Below are 24138 nucleotides of genomic sequence, written 5' to 3'. Positions count from 1 at the left end.
TTCTATTTTTTTTGCTAAATTAACTAGTGGAATGTATTTGTTGTGTGAAAGGCTAATCTTGATCTATGTTTCCCTTTCTTTTTCATGTCCTTTACATCAGATCTCACCCTGGATCATCCCATCTGGCTTACATAGCAAATGCCACAAGAGTTTTTATTGGAGTTTCTTTACTGGTGGATGTAGGTTTCAGTCATTGCAAGAACCTAGATCTCATGTACATTGGGAGAGAAGTCACTTTAATGTTGTAATAATGAAGCATCACTGTCCATAAATTTCTTGTTATAGACATAATAATATTCTCCATAACATTCTTGATGCAAGGTAAGATGGCTGCATTTTTGAAATCATGTTTATTAGAAAGAACTGTCAGAGGTGTGTCTAAAATACTGTTAATCATCTTCAGTTCATACCCACTGATGGAGAGAGACCAAATGAAACACAACCAAAATGAAGAACCTATTAGAATACACAAATACCTAGGAGGGTTTAGACTTAGATCCACATGGCACATAAAAAACAAAACCAATGACTCAATTAAAAAATGACTCAGCTGGCTGAAAGAACCAAAGAAATCTCTAACATAAAAACATCTTTAGCTCCAAGAATATATGGAGCATCAAAAATCAATAAAACCATAAGGTCAGTTGCACCCTATTGTGGATGTGAAAGATTCAACTTCCAACTTTACAAAATATCTTTAAAGTCTGGTAGTTCCACACATTGGAAAAACAACATGATATGTAAAAAATACTTTATTTTATTGAAAGAATAGTTATTGAAATTTTTATATTGAATAGTTATTGAAAAAGAAAAAGATTTAGAAAGAATCTTCAGATATCCTGGCAAGTTCAGACATAGTCAGTCTCTTCACCAGTTTCCCTAGGGATGACAAAATGAAACATCTTCGTAAACTCTTTTTTCTCCAGACAAGGTTAGGCTATTCAGACATTGAATGAAAAACATACTCTTCAAATTCCAGGATAAAATTTTAGAACAGATGCAAGGATTTGTCATAGGTCTGCAAACCCCCCCCCATCGCTACTCCTAATAAGCCTATTTATTGATTTATATCTGTGCAGCACGTTGCTATATATTGCTTCATGCCACCATCCATTAAAAAAAAAAAAAAGCCATCGAAATGCCATAAAAATCAAACTCGACTGTGTTACATTGATGATGTTTTCATTATTTGGTCAAGAACAACAGAAGTATTAGGTCAATTTAAAGATTCCCTGAACAGCTTCCACCCAAACATAAAATCCACTTCAAAACTTAAGGATCGCAGAAAATTCCTGTTCCTCAACATCCTTTTCAAAGCATAAGAGATAAATGGCTGACTTTTTCAGTATACAAAAAACCAACCATGATTAAAACATTATAGGGGAGAGCCTACAGTATCAGTACAACAAGGAAGGAATGACGACCTCATTACTTTCAATGGATACAAACTAAAGAAAACAAAATTTTAGACACACCTCTGACAACTGCTTCTAACAAAACAAGGTGTCAAAAACGATCAGTTTAACCTACATCATGAATGCTATGGTCAAGAGTGCAGCAACTTCTTAATTACAACATTTAAGTGGTTCTATTCTAAAGTACAAGATTTCTGGATTTTTGCATCCACTGAAACCTCCACATCTGCCAATAAAGAACCATGCGTATATAAAATTCATTTCTCTGGCATTTGCTATGTAGACCAGGCAGGATGATCTAAGGAGATCCACATGTCAGAACATGTGCAAAAACTGGGGAAGACAACAGTTGTAAACGTGATATAGATATTGTAAAATCTTGTATAGAAAGAATTTTGCACAAAATTCTTATATACCAATTTTACTTAAGAAAGAAAGTCAATGATAAATACTTGCAGTTTAATTTACAATTTTTCATAAGTGTTTTTGTAATCTGGTAAAATATTAGAATGACATCGGTATATAAGAATGACAAAATTCTTATATACCGATCTTACTTAAGAAAGAAAGTCAATGCTAAATACTTGTAGTTTAATTAACATTTTTTTCATAAGTGTTTTATGTAATATGGCAAAATATTAGAATGAATTGCTAAATTATTTTGACTGCCAATATTGTACAAACAAAGATATAGCCCAGACAGGATTAGAATTGTAGACCTGAGGCTATTGCCAGGCACGAAGGTCAGTGAGTTATGGGGGTTTTCCCTCCATGACTCAGCAATTTCGTAAGGGGGAAGGAATTCCTGGTAGAACATCCAGGGAACTTGATCTGAAGAAGTTCCACGGTCATGAAGGTAGAATAAAAAGGAGATAGGTGCTCTGCTCCTGGCTATGGGCTGGCTCGCTCTCTGTTCCTGATTTGTTCTGGTGTCGCTTCGAAGAGGTTCCTAATTCTAGCCATTCCAAAGATGGAGGAAGGATATCCCCACTAGCAGTATTTCGATGATGATAGGAGATTTTTAATTAAGGTGTTGACCTGTTCGAGAAGTCCCACTGGGAAGTTCTTTAAGCGATCTCAGAGAATGCTGAATCATCGTAGCCATGGAATAGTGTCTGTTTGCAGTTCTAACAGGAAAGAAGAAGATTGTATTCGTGATCTCGAGAATCTTGAATGCTGAACTGGCTGAGACAGGTTTCAAGTAAGATTAATGTAAAACTGTTATGGATTGTGAACCTTAGAGCAAGGAATGTTGATCATTTAGTTGCTAGCATAAAGTTATGAAGTCGGAAACTGTACTTCTAGATTATTGTGAGATTGTTATCTGCAGAGTGATGAGCATTTGTTAATGTTAAGAGTTGATGTTGGAAGGGAGATTGAATGAGAGGCTTAGTTAAGCATAATTCTATTAATGATCAAAGATAAATGGAGTTGAAATGTGTATGAAATTGACCATGTGTCTGATGTATATGTGAACGTAAATATTTGTCTTTGTTTTAAGCTAAAGGCTAGAAGAGTTGATTTAAGTAATTTAAGAACCAGACATGTGCGTTGCATTGATACTTAGCTGAATTGAAAGGAACCAGATAATTTTGATCTGTGTGAAATCCTATCTCTTTTATGTTGTAATTACCATGTCTTAGTATGAATAAATTGGTTTGTTTGTTAATAACTTGCCTGACTTCGACTTACCAATGCACTTCTCATAAAAATATAGAACCTGTGTGTCCTTAAAGTAAAAATCAGCCACGACTGACAAAAGCATCAAAACTTTCTTGTAATTCTTTGAGAGAAAATTTTGTGATGTCATCTGTCTGGCTCTCCCACTGTTCTTGCCACTTTGCTTCAGGTCAAAGTTAGATTGTATTAGTAGTTGGGCTAATTGTAGTTGGGCCCTACCAATACAGATCTCCTAGACTTAAGTCTGGGAGATCTGTATTGGTAGGGTTGTGTTCTCCACGATTTTCTTATACTCCTGTAAGAGAGCCTTAGTCCTGCACAGATTCGGTGGAACAATGTTGCTAAGAGCTGGAAGCCAGTATGTGGGCGTTGATTTAATTGTGCCAGAAATCGGTCTCACTGTATTATTTAGTTGGTTATCAACAAGTTTAACATGTATGCTATTTAGCCACGCTGGTGAGCAATATTCGGCTCACCAAGAGCTGTAATCCGCAGATTATCAGCTGTTGCTCCCCATGTCATGTCTATTAGTTTTTGTATTATGTTGTTGCAGGTTCTTAACTTAGCAGAAACGTTTGTTAGATGTTGCTTGTAAGAGAGCGTGCAGTTCAGGGTCATGCCCAAGGTAATTAGACTATGGTTGTTTGAATTAGGAGCTGTAAAGGCAGAAAATTAAAGCTATAAAATGCTGTAAGGGAATCAGTCAGAGCAGATCAAAGAGTGGGATTTCTAGGTTTGACAACCTTTGGCAAGGAATGTCTAATGTAATAGAAGCATATCTTCCTCTCTTTGGAAGGGAAGGCATCAAGCAAAATGTAGTTGGGATACATTTTGGCCTCCCAGTTGATCATGGAGGAGGCCAACTGGGATTTGGTTAGGACAGCAGATCATGTTTTGATTCTCATAAGATGTGGATGTGCATATCAGAGATGTTTGAGAGAGTGGGAGAACCAGACAGATGACATCATTTGATGACTAGTGTTGGTGAAATGGATGTGGAAGTGTTTTTTATTGGATCAAATTTTGCTGTTATTTTTTGCAATTTTTGTTGTATTTTTCATATTTTTGTTATGTATGTAGTCATGTATATTAACAATAATATATCATCATTTAAGCATTGCAAAATAATTTACAGTATAATCTATATAAAGTAATTATATTTATAAAATATTCTTTGATGATCTATCTTTAGGAAAGGCACATGAATAAAAAAACCATACCTCAAGCTTTCTCAAAAAGGCTCGTATCTTGCTCAGTGTTAAATATTCAGCAAGCTTTCCACATTCTTTTGCTTGTTCAGGTAATAAAAAACCAACAAAATCATTAACAAGAGGTGGGTGATCTTCAAGAATTGCTTTGATATCTTCATAGAGCTGTAAAACAAGTCAGGTTTGAAAAACGATGTTGATATACCTAGTCTAGCCATAAATAGTTACAACTTGAAAAGCACATAAACCTTTAATTTATCAGTAGATCATTTACAGCTTTCAGCACATAGAAACCACATATATAACATGCATATAGCAGCACTCAATGTTCAAAATGTCCCCCTTTTGCCTTCATGCATGCCCAAGGTCTGTGAGGCCACATAGCAACAATGGCACACACAACATCCAGAAGAAATGCTACCACTGCTTGCTCCAAATCTACCTTCAGGCTGGTGATGCTGGGATGTCGTTTCTTGCAGGCCACTTTCTCTCTCAATCTCCAACCACCATTTGAAGTCCAACAGATACATATTGGGACTTCCAGACAGCCAATCAGATGTGGTCAGGCACATTCACCTTCAATCACTGTTGTCTGTTTCTCGCCTTGTGTATAGGGGGTGTACCACAGGTTCCAGCACTGTGTTTGGTGGAGGTTTTAATCCCTTTCTCATAGAAATGCAACTTGGATACCCCCCTCACAATATGTCATCCCCACCAAACCATCACTAACATGGGGGCGATGACCTCTCTGAATCCTAGCTGCTATGGCACTAGTTGCATGACCAACATGGGTGCATACCCGATTGTTTTGGCAGTTAAATGACTCTTCGAAAATCTTCTCATCTGTGAAAAGAGTATTCCTGTGTCTGTTGTTTGCATACTGCCAGAAAAATGCTTTTGATTTTATCACCCTCTGCTTCATAAGTTGTGGTGTTAGGAAGTGTCCAGTAGAATGGGCTCTCATCCGCAGGTCATCAATTAATACATGTGGCATCGTTCTCCGTGAAACATTCATCTCTTGCGACATCACTTTCTGCGTTCTCACAGAATATGGCAAAGGAATGTCTTCACATTCCTCACAAACTGTTGCATCTTAATGCAGCGTGGTTAATCTGTTCTTTGGCAGTCATATATGTCTTCTGTATCATTACAACAGTTAATAGTGCAATACATACACATCCTACTGATGTCAAGTGTTTTTAGCATATTGAAAATAAAAGGTGGCTGCATTCCAACCTTGTGAAGTGTTATTACAGCTACATGGTTCTCATAATCTCCCCACTGCATGCTAACCCATACAGCTAGACTAGACAACTCTCTCCTTACTGATAAACATGAAAATGTTGGCTGTGCACAGCACTACTAACAGATCCAGGCTTGCACAATTCTGTGGGCAGTGCTGGGATATGTAGAAATTATAACAGTATTTATGACAAGACTGTGCAGTGTTTTCTAGTACCATTCAGTTTATATTATTTTAAGTAACCACCTTTATATTCCTTTTTCATATTCTTTTTCCACCTCCCACACCACAGAAGATATGTTTGTTAAGAATCATTTGACCTCAATACAATGGAGACCAGAATAGTTACAAACATGGTGTAATATTTTTTCTTTTCTCTCCTGTCGTGATTTATGATCTTAATCCAGAGTATTTCCCTCATATAATTTTCTTAACCCAATTTCAATAAACGTTCTTTGCTTGATGCATCAAGTTAATACACTTTAATTGCTATGCAGGTCTCAATATTTAATCTGGGCCGTTAAACTTTCTTAAGAGTAGTGCACATGGATTGAAGACAAAGGGATTGCCACTGGATAGCACCAATTCCTTTGTTTCAGTGATGGTGCCAGTTCCTTTTCAGATTCAGAGAAAATTTCTATTATACTGCACCACCCTAAATCATAGACTATTGAACAATGCAAAATCAAGGAACTAGAACTCCGTTTAGTACACTGTCTAATATCTCTTAAGCAGTTTTGTTAAATTCTAAATTCATCAAATAACTTAAATTCATTTCACAGTCGTAGCCTCCCTTGTATTTTACCTCCCTCCTTGGTCCTAACTTAATGAGCGGTGCAATAGAAAGGAAATCAGGCAAATCATCAATTAATACCAAAGAAAAACATTTAGTTACAAAATCAGACAATTTACACTTTATTAACAAATTCTGACATAGAATTTCACTAACTTTAGGGAGTGACTATATCAACTGAAATTTTTAATTCTCCCATAATATGATAAAACATTATTTCAAGTAGGAAATTCTATCAAAGGTCAACTATCCATTTTTCACATAACAATGCTAAAAGGTCATTCATTTATCAATAACAAAATTATCTCAACGTGCTTCCACACAATTCCTCCATCCAAAACTTAAAGTTCCTCTACTTCCTTTAGCATAATCTCTAAAGTCCTTTCATTAATCGAAACATTATAAACCTAAAGTCCTTTTTACAATTACAGGTTGTTCCCCTCAACACAATTATATAACAGATCAAAATTTTACATTACCAAAGGCTGGGGAATTATTCAACCTTCACATACATCTCGACAGAGCTTTGTTTCCTTGATCCTTCTCTTAATTGATCTCATCTGCACTATTCGACTGATGGACTCGGACTAGACACATCTCGGCCAAAAGGTAAGTCCGGCTCGCCGCTCTCAGGTCGACTGGCTCAGCATGGCTTATTGATCTCCATGGTGATCAGGAACTCTGCTCCGCTGGGCTACTCCTTGACCAACAAACTTGCCATAGATACCTCAGCGTGCTCCAACGACCTCTGTCCTGATGACCACTCCAATTCAGGGGGAAGAGAAAAAAAAAGGCCACGAACTAGCGCCGCTACGCTTTTGAAATCATGCACCCGATGTTCCCTCTCTACGTCATCCTGCTCTCTCCCTTTCCCACGACACCTTACTTTTTTCAGCACCTAGTGCCACACTTTCCCCTAGTGTGCTTTACGGAGGGAACCCGCGTGTGCATCCTACTTAGTGCACGTGTTTAGTTTCAGGCCATCATTATCTAATCCGATTATCTTTCTCCCGGCATTTGCACAAAATCCACATAGTTTAAACATTAGAAAATTTATGATAATTATTTACAACATGTGCATAGAAAAGTTTTACTCAAATTACTAATGTTGCTTATAAATTACAATTAGCTTTATTTCTTCTGATATACCAATATTGGCCCCAGGAATGCTATTGCATGTTAAATCTGAATGAAACATAAATGGATTTAATTTCAGTTTCATTCAGAATTTAACAATGGAGACAAGAGAGTTAAGAAAAATTTCTCTAAATTAACAACAGTGCAATTATCAACAACAAACTCAGCCTTACATCAGAAGTCCCAAATGAAAGTTTAGAGAAGAAAAAGATATATTCTTACAGCAAAGTGAGTAAAAGTAACAAAAGTTCATTCACTCAGCTTAGATTTGTACTATAAGCAGTTAGATCTTTTAAGTTCTCTTAAGAAGTGTTAAGTTAAAAATTATGGAAATGGCTTAGTGTTCACGTAATTTAGAATTGCATGCAAAAAAAACAAAAAACAAACAAACCTGTAATATAGTATGATTATGATTAAACAACAATGAGCATTTTATATTAAGAATTCAAATAATTTAAATAAAAGAAAAAATTATTTAATTAAAAAAGACATTTTTAAAAAAATAAACCCCTGGAGACTCAAAAGACACATCGCATTAGTCCTCACTCACCCAGCAATAACATATCTATAATCTGAACATTAAATTCAATGACAAGCCAGCAGTATTACCTTCCTATCATGCCCTACATGCAGAAAATCTATTTCTCATTTCCTTCTTCGCCACACATTTATACAACTTCTGGAGATAACCTCTCATTTTTGTCACTCCCCCAATTTTATGTATAAATCCCATTCATATCAAATTCAGAAAATTTATTCAGAATGAATAAATCCTATCCATTCTGCCTACTGACTAAACTGCAATTACATTTCTCAATCTCTCCTCATAACCCACAGTGTAGAATCCCAATATTGACTTAATTCATTCACCTGTACAGTCTTAATAGTTTATTACAGTGAAACCAGACAGCCACATTAGTGCACACTAGTCCAGGTGGTCTAAGAGTTGTACAGTGATACAATCAGGTCTTCATCTCAACATATCAGTGCCCTCCTCATCATATTAACAATGCACTAAGTAATCTTCACAGTGCTTTGCACTGTAATTGTTCTTCCTCATCATATAATAAGTAGCAGAGCAACTATAAATTTTCTTTAACCAGCTTTGCCACACTTTCTCTCACACATCATGTTTATTTTATGCTCCTTTCTCTGCTCCTTAAATTTCTCACTCGTGATCATTGTTCATCCAGTTGTAGAATGACTATGTCAAATATGTCCTAACCAATTCTCATGCTCTATCAAGCTCTTTTCCTGATTATCATTCTGTGTGTGTACACACTTTATGCAATTCTATCAGATGCATCAACCTGGTGTTAAAACACATCTTTGTGAGTGTTAAGAAAAATTATGAGTCAATATCTATTTGGTGCAATCACTTTAAATTTAATGCTTCTTGGAATCCAGGAAATGACTTAATACCAAATAAAAATAAAAATATAATATATATATATATTGAATAAGACTGAACAAGAGGTATATAGAATATGCAATTTCAAATTAATAAATATAAACCTATTTTGGATCCAAGGGATTCTAATTACTAGAAGTGTTATCTTTGAGATCTCTTTTTTATAATTACAGAAGATTAATCATTCATACATTAACTGACTCACACTACTACTACTAACTGTTTCACAGATTAATGAATATTATTAACATAACTGTCAATCTACAAAACTGAGTATCTTATTTCAAAATTGTGGATAGAATAATTGTTCTTTAGAGAGTGTTCTCTACAAGGCTTTTTCTTAAAATGTAATTTTTTTTAAAACTTCTATAAGACTATACTGTCTTACCTTAGGCAATCTCAGATAAGGAAATCTAATCACAAAATCACTTTTACCTATGAAAATAATTTTTCTTAATATCTTAAAAATAAAATATATCAAGAAAAATAGGGCTCTTCTTCATATGCACTGCTTAATAAATGGTCTAATTTCTTAAGAACCCTTTATTTCTTAATAACAATAATCAATTTATCATGCCATCTGCGCCTTTGAAATAGAAACTTTTTTCCTTTTAGTGTTTTTTTTTTTTTTTTTTTTTTTGAACACTAGAAGGAAATTTCAACAATTAGAGTTTGAGAAACTATGACATTAATAAAACTGATCCACTTTTAAAGCTCAGCACCAAATCTGTATAGAAACAATTTAATTCTATCTTAGAAAGGTACAGTAATTTCTCAATTAGTGTGTGTCAGATTAGTGCGTTTTCGATTAGTTTGTCATTTTTTTTCGATACCCAAATTCGATTAGTGTGCCTCTAAAATTCGATTAGTGCGCCTATATACATCTTAAAAATAAATGTTACAGATTTTAAACATTTTCTATCTATACATTTTTATGGCTAACTATTTTAAAAAATCACTCACTAGAATGAAATAATTTAGTTACCTATTTAAAACATTTTACAAAGTTATTTTTAATGGCCTACTACGCTACTTCCATATACACTATGTTACAAATTTTTACCGCCAAAATTTGTTGTCTGCTATAGTACGCCCACAGATCCGAGACCCTTTGATACACTTCTGCGCATGTCAGAAAAAGGAGAATCCATTCCGATAATAGGGTAATCAATCCGTCTTCTGGGATGAGTTGTTTATCATTATATGTCAGAAAATTAACTTCTCTTTTATGATCATGTAGTTTATAGTGTGGTAACTATTTTGCTTGTATAACAGTTAGGAAATTTTATCTATAAAGCACGTGATTTCGCATGTCGGCGACTAATTCGTACGTCCTTCATTTCTTTCTCTCCTTCAGCATGAATTGACTATTATTGGCACCAAGACAAGCGAAGCTGTACCTTCTTCTCCCTCAGACACTTCCAGACTTCTTGCCTTGGCACTCTATTGTATGCTTTCTCCAGATCAATAAATGCCAGATGTACCTCCCTTTGTTTCTCTTGATACTTTTCCATCAGCTGCCGCCCAAAGATAGCATCTGTTGTTGATCTACAAGGCATGAAGCCAAATTTTTACTTTGCAATCTCCACCTCCTTCCTCAATCTAACATCAAGAACCCTTTCTAGGATTTTCATTGTGTGGGACATCAACTTTATTCCTCTGTAATTTTTACAGTCTTGTGCATCCCCTTTACCCTTGTAGATGGGGACAAGAGTACTCTCCCTCCATTCCTCGGGTATATTTTCCTGTTGGCAAACTTTCATGAACAGGTCCCACAGCAGGTCAATTTCCTCTTTCCCCAGTGCCTTCCATGCCTCCACTGGAATTCTGTCGGGGCCCACCGATTTTCCATTCCTCATCCTCTTCATGACCTTCGTCACTGCCACTCTACTGATGTTCTGCACCATCCCCTCAGAAGGCTGCCCATCTCCTCTGTGAGTCCTTGCATTTTCCTCATTCAAAAGTCCCTCAAAGTATATTTTCCATCTGTTTCTTATGTCCACATCCCTCCATAATACTCTTCCTTCAGCGTCTTTGATCTGCCTCACATATAAGATGTCCTTTGCTGCTTTATTTCTACATTTCGCTAGTTGGTAAATTTTTCCCATAGGTTATTATGTAATATATATATATATATACAGGGTGTTCGGGATAAATTTGACAGTTTCGTAAGGAAAAAGAAAATCTTCTTTGTTTCTATTAAATTTAATGAATTGACAAAAAAACATTACAGGCAGAGTTAATTACAATACTATCAACAAGATTTACTCAAAATAACCACCATTAGCATCGATCACAGCTTCAATTCTGCTTCGGAACCTCGAACAAGCTGATGCTACAGTCTCCCTGGGAAGGGCCGCAAAAACTGTTTTAATTTTATCCATTAACTGGGCTTTTGTATTACTGGAAGTGCGATTGGTGTCTTTTTCAACTGCGCCCCATACAAAATAATCCATGGGGTTAAGGTCTGGGGAGTTTGGAGGCCAAACATTTGGACTGGTGAAGTCGTAGAAATTTTCAGACAACCATTTTTGACTTTTCCCAGGGGTGTGGCAAGGGGCCGAATCCTGCTGCCATACATACGGCCTACCATTGGCTACCCTTGTTATCCAGGGCTTGACTACAGTTAGCAACTCCACGAACAAAGCCCGAATTCCAATGCCAGGGTTCTTCAACACCTGTTCCTGCAGATTTGCGAGGAATTCTGCTGTACGAACGCAATCAGATCGTCTGCTAGGGATCTTTCTTCTTGCTACATCCTCGTAGTCACCATTGCAAGTCTCTAGTTCATGCCTGATTGTTTTTACTGTATTCAGGGAGCATTGGGCAGCAGTCGTAATATCCTTATTTTGATGGCGGGCACGAATCATCATGATACAAGTTATTCTCTTCCATGATTCAGGTGGGTTCCAGCTATCCATCCTTTCTGACATCTTGTATATGAATGAAGAAGGGTCCAAACTTTTAAATGAAGAGAAGTGTGTGTTAATACATGTAACTTACGGAAAAATATAATTAATTATAAATATGTCAAATTTATCCCGAACACCCTGTATATATTCAATTAGTGCGTTTTCGATTAATGAGCCTGTTTTAAAGAACGCATTAGGTGCACTAATCGAGGGATTGCTGTATTAAGAATAGGAATCTGGAATGTTCATAGGAAGTATAATCACAAAATTACTTTTACCAGTGAAAATAATTTTTCTTAATATCTCACAAATAAAATAGGGCTCTTCTTCACATGCACTGCTTTACAAATTATCTAACCTTTTCTCTTTGTTTCTTAGCCTCTCGCAGACAGGAAAACTAGATGCACTCCAAAAAGAAATTATCATTTAAAGTTTAAACATATTAGGCCTTGTTTAAACCCAATGGAGAGGATGAGGCTATTTTGTGATCAAGATGAATAATAGAATTCTCCGGCTTACAAGAATCTATCTACACTGGAGTAGCTGTGAAAGTTGACAGCAATACAGCAAAAACTGTACTTACTATCAACTGTATCAGTGAGAGAATTATGTCCTTAAGGATTAATGCAAAATACCTACCTCATATTTTTTCAGTTTTATGCTCCTACAGCTGAAACTGACAAGTATATTATTGGCATCTACAATGAACTAAACAAAGCATTCTGAAGAATATCAAACAAGGACACTGTAATACTCCAAGGAATCTAAATGGCAATGTTGGATGTAGAAATGAATTGCAGAAGAGTATATGGGAGGTATGGACGTAGATTAGAATTATAAATCAGAGGTGAAAAACTACTAGATTTCTGCATTGATAATGAACTGTGTAACAACATAATAGAAGATTTTACACATGAAGATCACCCAGAGACAAATCTAGAAATCAAATAGATTATATAATGATTAGAAACAGATGGAAAACTATGGTGCAAAACTTAAAGACTTGTCCTGGAGAAGACCATAATTCCCCAACATCTTATCCAATTAATAAGTCAGCTTTATAACCAAATTATGATAAGAATTATTAACATGTTATCAGATTGGTTCTGTTCACAGAACAAAAGCAAGGCAAGGTTGTATTCTATCTTTTGGAGACTGTTCAATCTCTATGGTGAGGAGATTATCAATCATTCAATGGATGAAATAGAGACATTGATAGGTCACTCAAGAACCATTAACTTAAGATATGCTGATGATAAGATACTAAGAACAGAAAATGACATGAATATAACAACATAGCTTAACACATGGATTCAAATTAACATCAATAAAACAAAGCGGCTGATCCTCAATAGGAATCATAATGGAAACAGGACTGCTTACTAAGCGGTGGTGGCTGGTGATACAATTTATCTGTAGTGACACTGCTCAATGAGCAGTGTCGGTTTCAACATTCCAATACTGTTAGATCACAGTGTATTTGTTTCACTGTTAGATCACAGTGTAAAAATTATATAATGATAATTTTTCATGTAACAATAATTGAGAAAATATAATTACTTTCATATTTTCAACAGTGACACGCGTCATAAATCAGCCATATATCTATAATGAATAAATAAATATACATTATTTTAACAGAATAAATAAGATATACCAAAAATATTTCACTCTCACCATGAACACACACCAATAATAAAAGTTTCGTATCTCATAGAAATAACGCATAAGTATACAGTTTATCTATAGCAACACTGCTCGTTGAGCAGTGTCGGATTCACTTGTTACATGCAGCGACAAGTGTAAACGAATATTGGCGAGTCTAGCCGCACCTGACCGAACGTGATAATTCCGACACTGCATTAGATCGCAGTGCATATGTTTCATAATCTAAAGCATTAATCAAACAATTCCAATTATTAACTATTCATGTTGAAACATAAGCTGTAACCTTTAACATGTTGTATTGCATTTATATAATGTGTAATATATATGTAATATATATTTCATTATTTTTTTCCTTGGGGGTGCTGCAGTGTTGCAGTGCTTATGTACAAGCCACCACTGTTACTAAGATAGAAAAAGTCAATCACTTTATCTGTGTTCATTGCTCTTTGCTGATGGAGGTCATATAGAAGAAGTAAGAAAACATAACAATGGAAAGATCAACAACGATTCAGCTCACAAAGATGTGAAAGGATGAAAAATATCTATCAGTATTGAAAATCAGACTGATGAGATTCTTGATTTTCTCTGTGGTTCTTTATGGCTCAGAATCTTGGACACAAAAGAAGGCAAGAAGAAGATCAATGTTTTTCAAATATGAGCCTAGAGAAGGATGCTTCCAGATCCATGGACAGAGCAAAGAACCAAGTTGATCATCAGAGACAAATTGAATCTTGAAATGAGTCTCTGCAACATGATGGAAAGACAAATCCTCAAATATATCGGACACATCTTAAGAAGAGGGGGGAGAGACTGAAAAACTCTTCATGCAGGGCAAGATGCTAAGAGCTAAAGAAAAATGAAGAATGGCAGAAGACAGGGATAGCCAGGGAAGAGAAATACATTGGATCACAAGTCCTCAGTCAGAGACTGATTAACAAGAAGATATAAGTTTACTACACAGCTTTCCATAATTCATATACATCCTTCTTGACTAAAACCTTCTCCTGCTTGGCTAGCTCAAAAGTCTGTACATTATGATCACTCTCTCAGCAGCTGGTGGCATTGTTAGTAACTCATTCATGACTACATGAATACCTCTAGTAACTTATTCATAAAATACTAAAGTTATCTATTACTTTCAATTCACATTCCCATAATTAAAATCCCACATTAGGATCATCTGATTTTATTTGTCAAATCAATTTGTCTAAATATTTCAGCAATCACTGTCCTCCAAATTCCAAGATCTAGAATAACATTTTAATCAGGTATGCTATTTTATTCATTTCAAATCATATCAAATAATCTCAGCACTGGTATTTGTGAGACTCTAATTACAAATACAAGATGTTATATTCAGGCAATAGTGATCATGGAAAGGAAGCAGCACCTATAGTATTCAACATTAAACAAGACAATAAGTTTCTTGAATGGCTGGCAATATCAAGTAGAGTAGAATGAGTAAACATTAAAATGGAGAACTCTAAATTATACTTGCCAAGAAATTATATTCCTGTTTCATTCTTTATCCAAGTGTGAGCAAACTGTATCTTTTGACTAGGCCACTATTTTTTTGTGCCTGTGGACTCACAGAGGGTTCTACTAAGGAAGGATGAAGGTTTTTTTTTTTTTTTTTGGTCATTAGAGAAGGCAACTTATATAAAGAAAAAGTTGGTCCTTGTTGCAGTTCTAAACAGCAGAGAAGAAAATGAATAGCAAATATACAGAAATATTTTGGGAAAATTTAGAGAAAAAACCTAAGCTAATAAAAATGGTAAGTACCCGCTGGATTTCTGTTCAGGATATGGACTAGTAATTACTAATACCATAATGGAACAAAGATGTACACACATTCACAGGAAAAAAGACAAGAAATAAGAAAAGTGCTTCATTCACTATGTCAATGATAACTTCGCACTGGTTCAGAATACAAGAATATAAAGGGGATTCGAAAAAGGAAGTTTTGGGGCAGGATGAAATTGAAATCACATTGAAAAGAAAGGTGTGTAAGAACATTTTTAAAAGAATCAAGGTCAAGCAGCTTTCAGAGGTGAATTGAAGACTCAAATGTACAAATATTAACAAAAAATGAAATTAGTAAGAAAATAAGAACTAAATGTTAAGAGATTTAGCTGTAAATGCTGAAGAAAATATTGACCAATTCAACCAGTGAGGCATGTGATGAAATTGTTTGCAAGAAGAAAAAAAATTAGATCTCCATGGTTGATTTAGGAAGTTCCTGGTAAGTAAATTGGCATGTAAACAAAAGTCATGGAAAGTCTTAAACACTGCATAATTGACATATTTTTTTATTTTATTTTTTAAATCTGATCCAAACATAAAAGGACACAAGACCTATAGCATATTAGTGCCATGTATGGGCAAGAGAAAAAGAAGAAAGGAGGAATCTGTTTATATTTTGTTTGAACAGCTGAAGGTTGTATTCTTTGGGGAAGGCAGATTGGGGGAGACTGGTACAAAGAACAGAAACAGAGAAAATGAAAGAGGAGGCAGTGAAGTTGGTTTGGTGAGTTTCAAGATGAACTGTAAAAGGATGTTGGTTAGCAGTGGCGCTTTTTCTCATGATTTCGGAGGAAAGTGGAGTAATGATAGTGACCAATTAAGCAGAGCACTGTTCATGAAAGTATCTGTAGAAGAGGTACAATGCAGAAACTAAGCATTTGTGTGAGAAAGAAAGAGAGAGAAACGGGGGGGGGGGTTGAAGTGGATATGTGAGAGTGGGATCATTAATTAGCTGGTTTGCCTTTTCTAGCTAGCATCGAGCAATATTAGAGAAGATTTTGGTGTACCACCACAAATATGGGATCAATATTCCATGGTTGGGCAGATTTAAGGATTTGTATACTGTTAGCAGCAGTAAAGGTGCGAAAAAGTAAACCAAGTTTTTTGGCAGCTGCAGTGGCTATAGTTGAAATGTGGTTGTGCCAGGAATGATCAGAGGTGTAAGTCAGTCCAAGAAGGGAAATATAATTGTGTTTGAATATCTCAGTAGTACTGAAGGTAAGGGGAAAAGATGCAAGCTCTTTCTTGCAAGAAATTAGACAGGACTGAGTTTTGGTGTCATTGAAGTCTGCAAGGTTGTCCTTGTCCCATTGGGACTGGAGTTCAGACCATTGGTTGTGGTGGATATTGAGGATTCTAATACTTGAGCACTACAAGGTTTGTCAATGAAAAGGAGAAATGGAGTGTACTGTCATCAGCATAACTATGGATAGAATTGGAAGTCTGTCAGAACAGGTCATTTATATACAAGAAGAAGAGAGTGGGTGAAAATGGAAGTAATCCTGCATTGGTGGGAAAATGCCTTTGTCACAAGGTCAAATTCTAGATTATTGGAGGAGAGCTTCTGTGAAAAGGGAAATAAAACAATGTGAGAATTATGGAGAAATTTCCTTAGTGAGTATTCCAGAGATAAGCTTATTCCAGATAAATAAGCTTATCTCAAGTATGCTTTACATAAGCATACTTAAGAAAAGGCTAAGAAAAATTTTGGAAAGGAAACTTGGAAGAGAACAAGGTGAGCTCACACTAAACAGAGATTGCCAGGATTAGATTTTCACTTTAACACAAACAGCCGAGAAATCACAGGAATATAGCAAGGATCTGCATTTGAGTTTTATAGCTTTGAAAAAGACATGAAAGGTACCAAGAGAAAAGCTATTCAAAATGCTATAATTATGAGGTGTAAATGGTGCATTATACCAATCAATATATACTGATTGATATAATATAGCATATATAGTCTATATCTGAGATGGCTTGATGTTAAAGCAAGTGCACATTATTTCTACTGATACTGATAGCATTATGAAGGTAAGTGGCATTACCTGATATCAAAATTGGAGATATTCAACTCAACTCTACTTTACACAGATGATGTTATAATCATTAAATCAATACTTCAGAATTATTTAGCTAAACTAAATACATGCTGTAACAAAGTTGGCATGAAAATCAGGCAATAAAAAGACAAATCAAAACAGTCAGGAATGTAGAAAATATTAACTGCATCCCGAATGGAAAACATATATTATTATTAAAAATATTTCAGTTATTTAGCGTTTAGCAAAGATAGTAAATTAAATATGGAGAAAGACAACAGAATAAGCAAAGCTGGCATGGTAGGAAGTCAAATGAATATATTTATATGGAATAAGAAAGAATTTAGTCAAAACACTAAACTATCTGTATATAAGATGACATCATGACAGAAACTTGCCATCATTAGCTATGAGAACTATACTGAGCAGAACTAATCTCAAATGGTATATGGTTGCTTAAACAGAATGGGAGAAAAGAGGTTAATAAAACAATGTTTGATGTCAGGATGGAAAGAAAAAGATCCAGACAATGATCTAAGAGAATTAATGCAGTAATAAGTACTTTAGTAGACTGAAACATAAAATCTGATAATATGGATTCCTAAGAGATTATTATTATTACGGGCAACTCCAAGGAGTCGATAGACTCATCGAGGGAGGCCCTAACATCATGCCAAGAACAACCATTCGACATTCACACAGTATCTATCATACCTCGCCTTGAACTCATTCACAGTCATAGCACCCACAACAGACTCTGGCAGCTTATTCCACTCATTCACCACTCTCCAAGTAAAAAACCTAGCTCTAACACCCTTGCCTAGCTTCCATGTATGGCACCTAGTCCTCCAATCACCAGTCCTATTCTCAAAAATATCTTCTGAATTAATCTTATAGAAACCCTTCAGTAATTTGAATGTCTCAATCATATCACCCCTTTTCCACCTATCAACCAATTTCTGCAACCCACAAATCTTCAACCTGTTCTCATAAGGTTTATTCCATAGACCTGCTATCATCTTGGTCACTCGTCTCTGGATCCTCTCCACCTCCTCCCCATCAAGAAGAAACTCTGGCACCCATATCTGGGCACAGTATTCTAGATGGGGTCTTATCAAGGCTCGATACAGAGGAACAATAACCTGTTTGTCTCTGCTTGTTAAAGTATTTTTCAGCAACCAAGTGATTTGATGAGCTGATTCAATCTCCTGGAGTACGGTTCCACCAATGTGATATACTGCTGCTAACCTTTTCACTTCAAAATGCATAACCTTACACTTTGCCACAGTAAATTGACATCCATTCCCCTTAGCCCAGTCCTCCAAACTATCCAAATCATCCTGCAAAATTTTGACATCCTGTGCACTCACTATTGCTCTACCTAACTTTGTATCATCAGCAAACAAATGAACACTTCTCAGATCCTTTCCTATATCATTAATGAACAAATTGAACAGTAGTGGTCCAAGAACAGAACCCTGCAGCACGCCACTAGCCACAGGCCATCTTTTGGACTCTACTCCTGAATAAACCACCCTCCTATCCATCTCACCAACCCTATATCCATCCCCATATGCTACAGTTTACTGATTAGAATTCCATGTGGTATCCTGTCAAAGGCCTTAGCAAGGTCCAGTAGAATCACTGTAAATCCATTACCCTTATCCAGTTCAGCCGTCACTGTGTTATAAAATGTGAACAAGTTACTGAGGCATGATCTACCCTTCACATAACCATGCTGTCTCCCATACAGTATCCCATTTTCATCTATCCAATCCTGTATTTTCCTCTTGACTATTTTCTCCAAGACCTTGATAACGATTCCTGATCGGTCGTAATTTACAACAGCAGTCTTGGAACCTCTTTTATGCATTGGAACTATTTTCCCCTCTTTCCACTCCCCCCTAGATAATGGACTAATTTAAAGGAAGATTATCAGTTGGAAAGTGGTAATAATGTAAATGTTTCATGTAGTATTATCACAGTATCCTGTATACTCCTTGAAGTACATAGGAATTTGATGATGCTCTTCATGTCCTATTTACAAGTTAAAGTGTCATTACTGCACAAATAATAATAAAATGACATAAATGGTTACATGTTGGAATGCTTCAGGATATTAGTGTAATAAGAGATCAACAATTTGAATGCAGCATTTCCCAAACTGTCATCGTCTACACCCCAGTACTGATTTTTTTGGGGAGGGGAGGGGGGGATTACTCATCCTTAGATAACATAAAATTCAACACATCATGTTAACTTTTGAAAGTTAACATCATGCTAACTTTCAAAAGAGCAAAGCAGGCTATAAAATAAAAAATAACAAGTAACATTAAATGACAGAAATGTGCAACTATTTTTTATTCAACATGTATGCACATACACACACAAAGAAAATATACACTCTTTATCAACTGCCTAAGATATCAGATATTTTACTGATATTATAAATCTATTTATTTCATCACTTCTGCATACATACATGTATGTATAAGTGATGGGCCTGCAACTATTTTTTATTCAACATGTATGCACACACACACAAAGAAAATATACACTCTTGGTCAACTGCCTAAGATATCAGATATTTTACTGGTATTATAAATCTATTTCATCACTTATACATACATGTATGTATAAGTGATGGGCCTGCAAAAAATTATTCAGAAAAATCTATATACAAAAGTGTTTGTCATAACTAGCCTTGTTAAAATAAACACTAATGTACATTTTAAGCAGATTTTCATTATCCAACCCAAACTGGAGACTATTTGGAGACTTTTTAGTGGCATGAAAAAACGTGTTATTTTCTAGCAGGGATCACATTAATATTAAGTAACTTTTTGATGATAGCATTATGCAAAATTAAACAATGTATTGTAGAATGATAAACAATTCTAAACATAACCAGGCATTCAGTTTTTGCAATTTCATTTTAACATTTTCATACTTGCAAACAGTTACTTTTTTCTATTACTCAACAGATCAATGAAAACTCACTAATAAGATAATTATGGTTACTGTGTGCTATAAATATTGGCCAGCACCTATTTATTGGATAAGATGAAAAAATGTTACATTATTGCTTATAAATTACTTATTAAAAATGTTCTTACCTGTACAGCACTTTTATTGCTGCTTTCAAATTCACATAATGCTTTTAGAAACATCTGATAAGTAGTGGAATTATTTTCAAGGGCCTCCTTAACTCTTAACATATAGGATTGGGCAAACATCAGTTCCCTCTCTTCTTTCTGTAAAAATAATTGTTAATTGTTCTTATTTTAAGATTTATTCAGTACTTCATAAATAGGTCTATTTTGGTTTAATTGATTAAAAATAATAATAATAATAGCTGATGTGGCAAACTAATTTAGCATATAGCATTGGGCATTAGTGCCCTTAATTTTCATGACATTAGACAACATAGTCAACAAATGTATGAGTTCAATTCTGTCTTTATAATAAAGTAAATTATTCCTACTTTATTAGCTTATAACTGAATTAATGTCACCATCTTAATAGTGAATGAATATTAATAATAATATTATCTACCAAATATATTTGTGGCATTATCTTAAGAGAAAGCAGACAAATCTGGTCTGCATAGGAGAGAAGGGTATATAGATGGAGAGTAGACATTTTTTTTAGTGTGAAAAGGCTGCAGCCAACAGTACATTGGTATCAGCACAATGAGTGGAATGATGATACAGAAATAATATTCTAGAGACCAAACATGGGACTTTTTCAAGCTGCTTCAGGCTTCCAATAAGATTTGTGTTCTTGCCCAAGGAAATGCAACTGATCTGCTACCTAAAGATATCCAAAAAACAGCTATGCCCATGCTGGGATATGAACCTAGAACCAGTTGGTTGCAGAGCAAATATGCTAACCAATTGGTCAGCCAGGATGGCAATAAAGGAAGAAGAATAACTGATAAAAATCTGGACATATATTAGTGACAGACTATAGCACACCAGAGTTCGAGTGAGATATCTGTCTACCCTAGCATTTCTCATTCAGACAAATGTCTCACTAGTCAGGTGTCATTATGGGTGAAGAACAATGGTCACCTAATATATCACAGTTACATATTCAATCTTGGACCTGATCAATTTATAAGTTTTCTGTCAATGCCATAGCTAATTGTTACTGTTGGTAAATTACCAGAGCTGAAGCAAATATTCTTTCTTTTAAGGTTACATGGTGATCAGCATTCATTATGAAGAATTATGGAGACAAACTATCATGTTAGAGAATTTATTTAATTAGATTAAAATAATATTCAATGCTTGAACCTTCATATCAAGGTCAACCTCAGAAATATATAAATATATACACACTAGATCAGCATATGCTATGGGTTACATATAACTGCTTTGGTCACTGTTGACCTTAACCTGACCTGTGATGTAGAGAAAAAATCAATTAAATTGGTAAAACTACATTTGCAGTTTAGATAAGGGTTTAGTTTCCTATAATTCTGTTATTTACAGTTCTGTTGTCTGAGAGCCATCAGATCATTATCAAATTACATTTCTATTCTTCCCAGCATCAAACATGTGGGTTATTCCTGATTGAAAATTGTTGGAGTTCTTTATGTGGATGCTACATGGGTTGTAGATGAGCCATCTAAATCCGTGAGACTTTTAAGCCATCATTCCTGCTGAAATTGGGTTGTTAGATAAGCATTTCGCAGGACTTCCTTGAATTTATGTTTGTACCAGTTTTGGTCTGATGTAAAGAAAGTGCCAAAGGATTACCTTTCCAGGCAATCCTTTGGCACTTTCAGCTGCTAGGTCAGAAAGGCCTTATATAGGGTAGGCAAGGGAAGGATGATAACCCTTAGAAGCTCTGAGCACACTTGTTTATTTTCATTGATGGTTTAAAAGTGGCCTTAAAGTATATTTTTGAAGCTTTTTTTTTGTCTGTTCTTACAAATATTCCCCATATATATATATATATATATATATTGGATGGTTATGGCCTATTGTAATAATTTACGGGAGGAAGGGGGAGAAGCAGGGAATCCATAAGCATGGTTTCCCCCCCCACGCCCTGTAGGTGGCAATGGGTTTGCCACATGAAACAGCTGGACTAAAGTATGTAGGCAGAGAGGACAGTGATGTCAGATGGATATTCGTTTTGTAAAAAACTGGGTCAGTCATTTGGATATTCATGAAAAATGCAGTTACATCAAAACTGACTAATAAATCTCCACAGTTGATTGCAGTGTCCTTAATTTTGTTTATAAAATGTTTTTATGTTGGGGGGGGGATGACCTACAAAATGCTTGTGTGTGTACCAAGTCCAGTGCCAATTTCTGGGGCTGTTGATTCCATCAACTCTCCTCGTTCTCCTTTCGTATTAGGCCTAGTGGCCCATTATGTTCGTGTTAGGCATGGCCTATTACAAAACCACAACTGCCTCGAGGATAAGGTGGTTAGCCCTATGCCTCCAGGTGTGTCCTATGTCTGTAGATGCACCCATTCACAGGGCCAAGGGAAAAAAACCTGAGTTTCCAGGTGGAAAAAACCCACTACTATCTCCATATGAGACTGGCTAACACACTTTTAGTCAAAAGAGACCAGATAATGGTTCCTCATGTCTTGGGTTCGATTCCTTGGACAGGAATCAAACCCAGGTCTTTCCTGACCAAAGGGTTTTGTCTATAACAACTGAGCTATGGAGGCTCATTCTATCAACTCTAGTGGTATGTTATTTTTATAAATTTTTGGAAGGCCATAAAATTCTGGGGGTGTACATAGTGTGGTAACAACTTTTTCACCATTTCTGTCTGCCATGTGGTTACTAACTTAAGTAATTCTGTTTTATTTTTAATGCAGTCTGTTGGATTATAGTTCAGTGATTGGTATGTGTTGTTCTCAGATATCAACTGGTTCATTTTCTCAAAGTAAGCTGTTCAGTTAAGAATGATGGTAACATTATTTTTGTTTGCTCTGGTAATAACAATACCTTTATTTGTTTTAAGGGATTTAATGGCTATTATTTATTCTTTAGCAAGATTATTCTTTGGTGGTTTATATTTTTTAGGATGATTGTTGTTTCCAACCATACTTTCATGGCTATATTAGCAGGAAAAGATTTTAGACTTCTTCCAATATGATATATAAAATCTTGTTTTTAATTGATCTTGGTGCAATTGTGTAGTTTAGGAACTTTCTGAAGAACCAAAGTTCATCATTTTTGAGACTGTAGCTAGCTCCTTCTCACGTTGTAGTCTGTGGTTGGATGTTGCTTCTCAGGACATTGCTGGTGTGTGATTGCTTGCTCCTGGGTCCAATGATTCTATGTTATCTGTTGATTTTTTTGTGTTGTTTAAGTCTTTGAAACTTGCCTATAAGTTTCTCTTTCTCAAGCTGTGCTTTGCCAAGTTGTTGGTTATTCTTTCATAAACATCCCAAATATCTGGATTTACAAAGTTCGCCAGATCTAATTTCAACTTCAAAACTTGATTTTGAGGAAGGGCCAAATTTTTGCCAAGCACTTTCACTTATGTGAATTTTTCTTTCTTGCTTGATGCAGATGGGTAACATATTGCTGTCTTTACAATGTTTTAAAATGGCATGTTGATTAATCAAAACAAGAATCCTAATTTTAAACTTATCATGATGATTGTAATGCTTGTGGGTCAAATCTCCATGGATTATGACAATTCTCTTTCAGGATTACACAATGATCAGCATTCATTACTGAATGATTATGGAGATAAACTACTATTTAGAGCAACTTACTTTATTGACATCGAAATAACAATACTAGATAGATGTCGCACCAGCAACCCTACCCCACATAGGTAAAACAGAAT

The 24138-nt window shown here is 35.4% G+C and overlaps 1 protein-coding gene across 3 annotated transcripts in view; it reads right to left on the bottom strand.

Annotated features, from left to right (window-relative positions):
• mute (gon-4 like protein muscle wasted) overlaps window positions 1-24138 on the bottom strand; it is a 469386-nt gene that overhangs the window by 76624 nt on the left and 368624 nt on the right. For all 3 annotated transcript variants that reach the window (XM_090406009.1, XM_090406011.1, XM_090406010.1), the window contains exons 20-21: window positions 20426-20563; window positions 4316-4468 (exon numbers count right to left, since the gene is read on the bottom strand). In XM_090406009.1, coding sequence (XP_090262135.1) covers window positions 4316-4468; window positions 20426-20563 — 291 coding nt within the window. The remainder of the gene's footprint in view (window positions 1-4315; window positions 4469-20425; window positions 20564-24138) is intronic.

Source organism: Typopeltis vanoorti, chromosome 16 (assembly GCF_054136105.1).
Source record: "Typopeltis vanoorti isolate ZY-2024b chromosome 16, IOZ_Tvanoo_1.0, whole genome shotgun sequence".
NCBI classification, from domain to species: Eukaryota; Metazoa; Arthropoda; class Arachnida; order Uropygi; family Thelyphonidae; genus Typopeltis; species Typopeltis vanoorti.
Note: the sequence above shows the minus strand (reverse complement) of the source record. Positions and strands in the feature narration are given on the sequence as shown.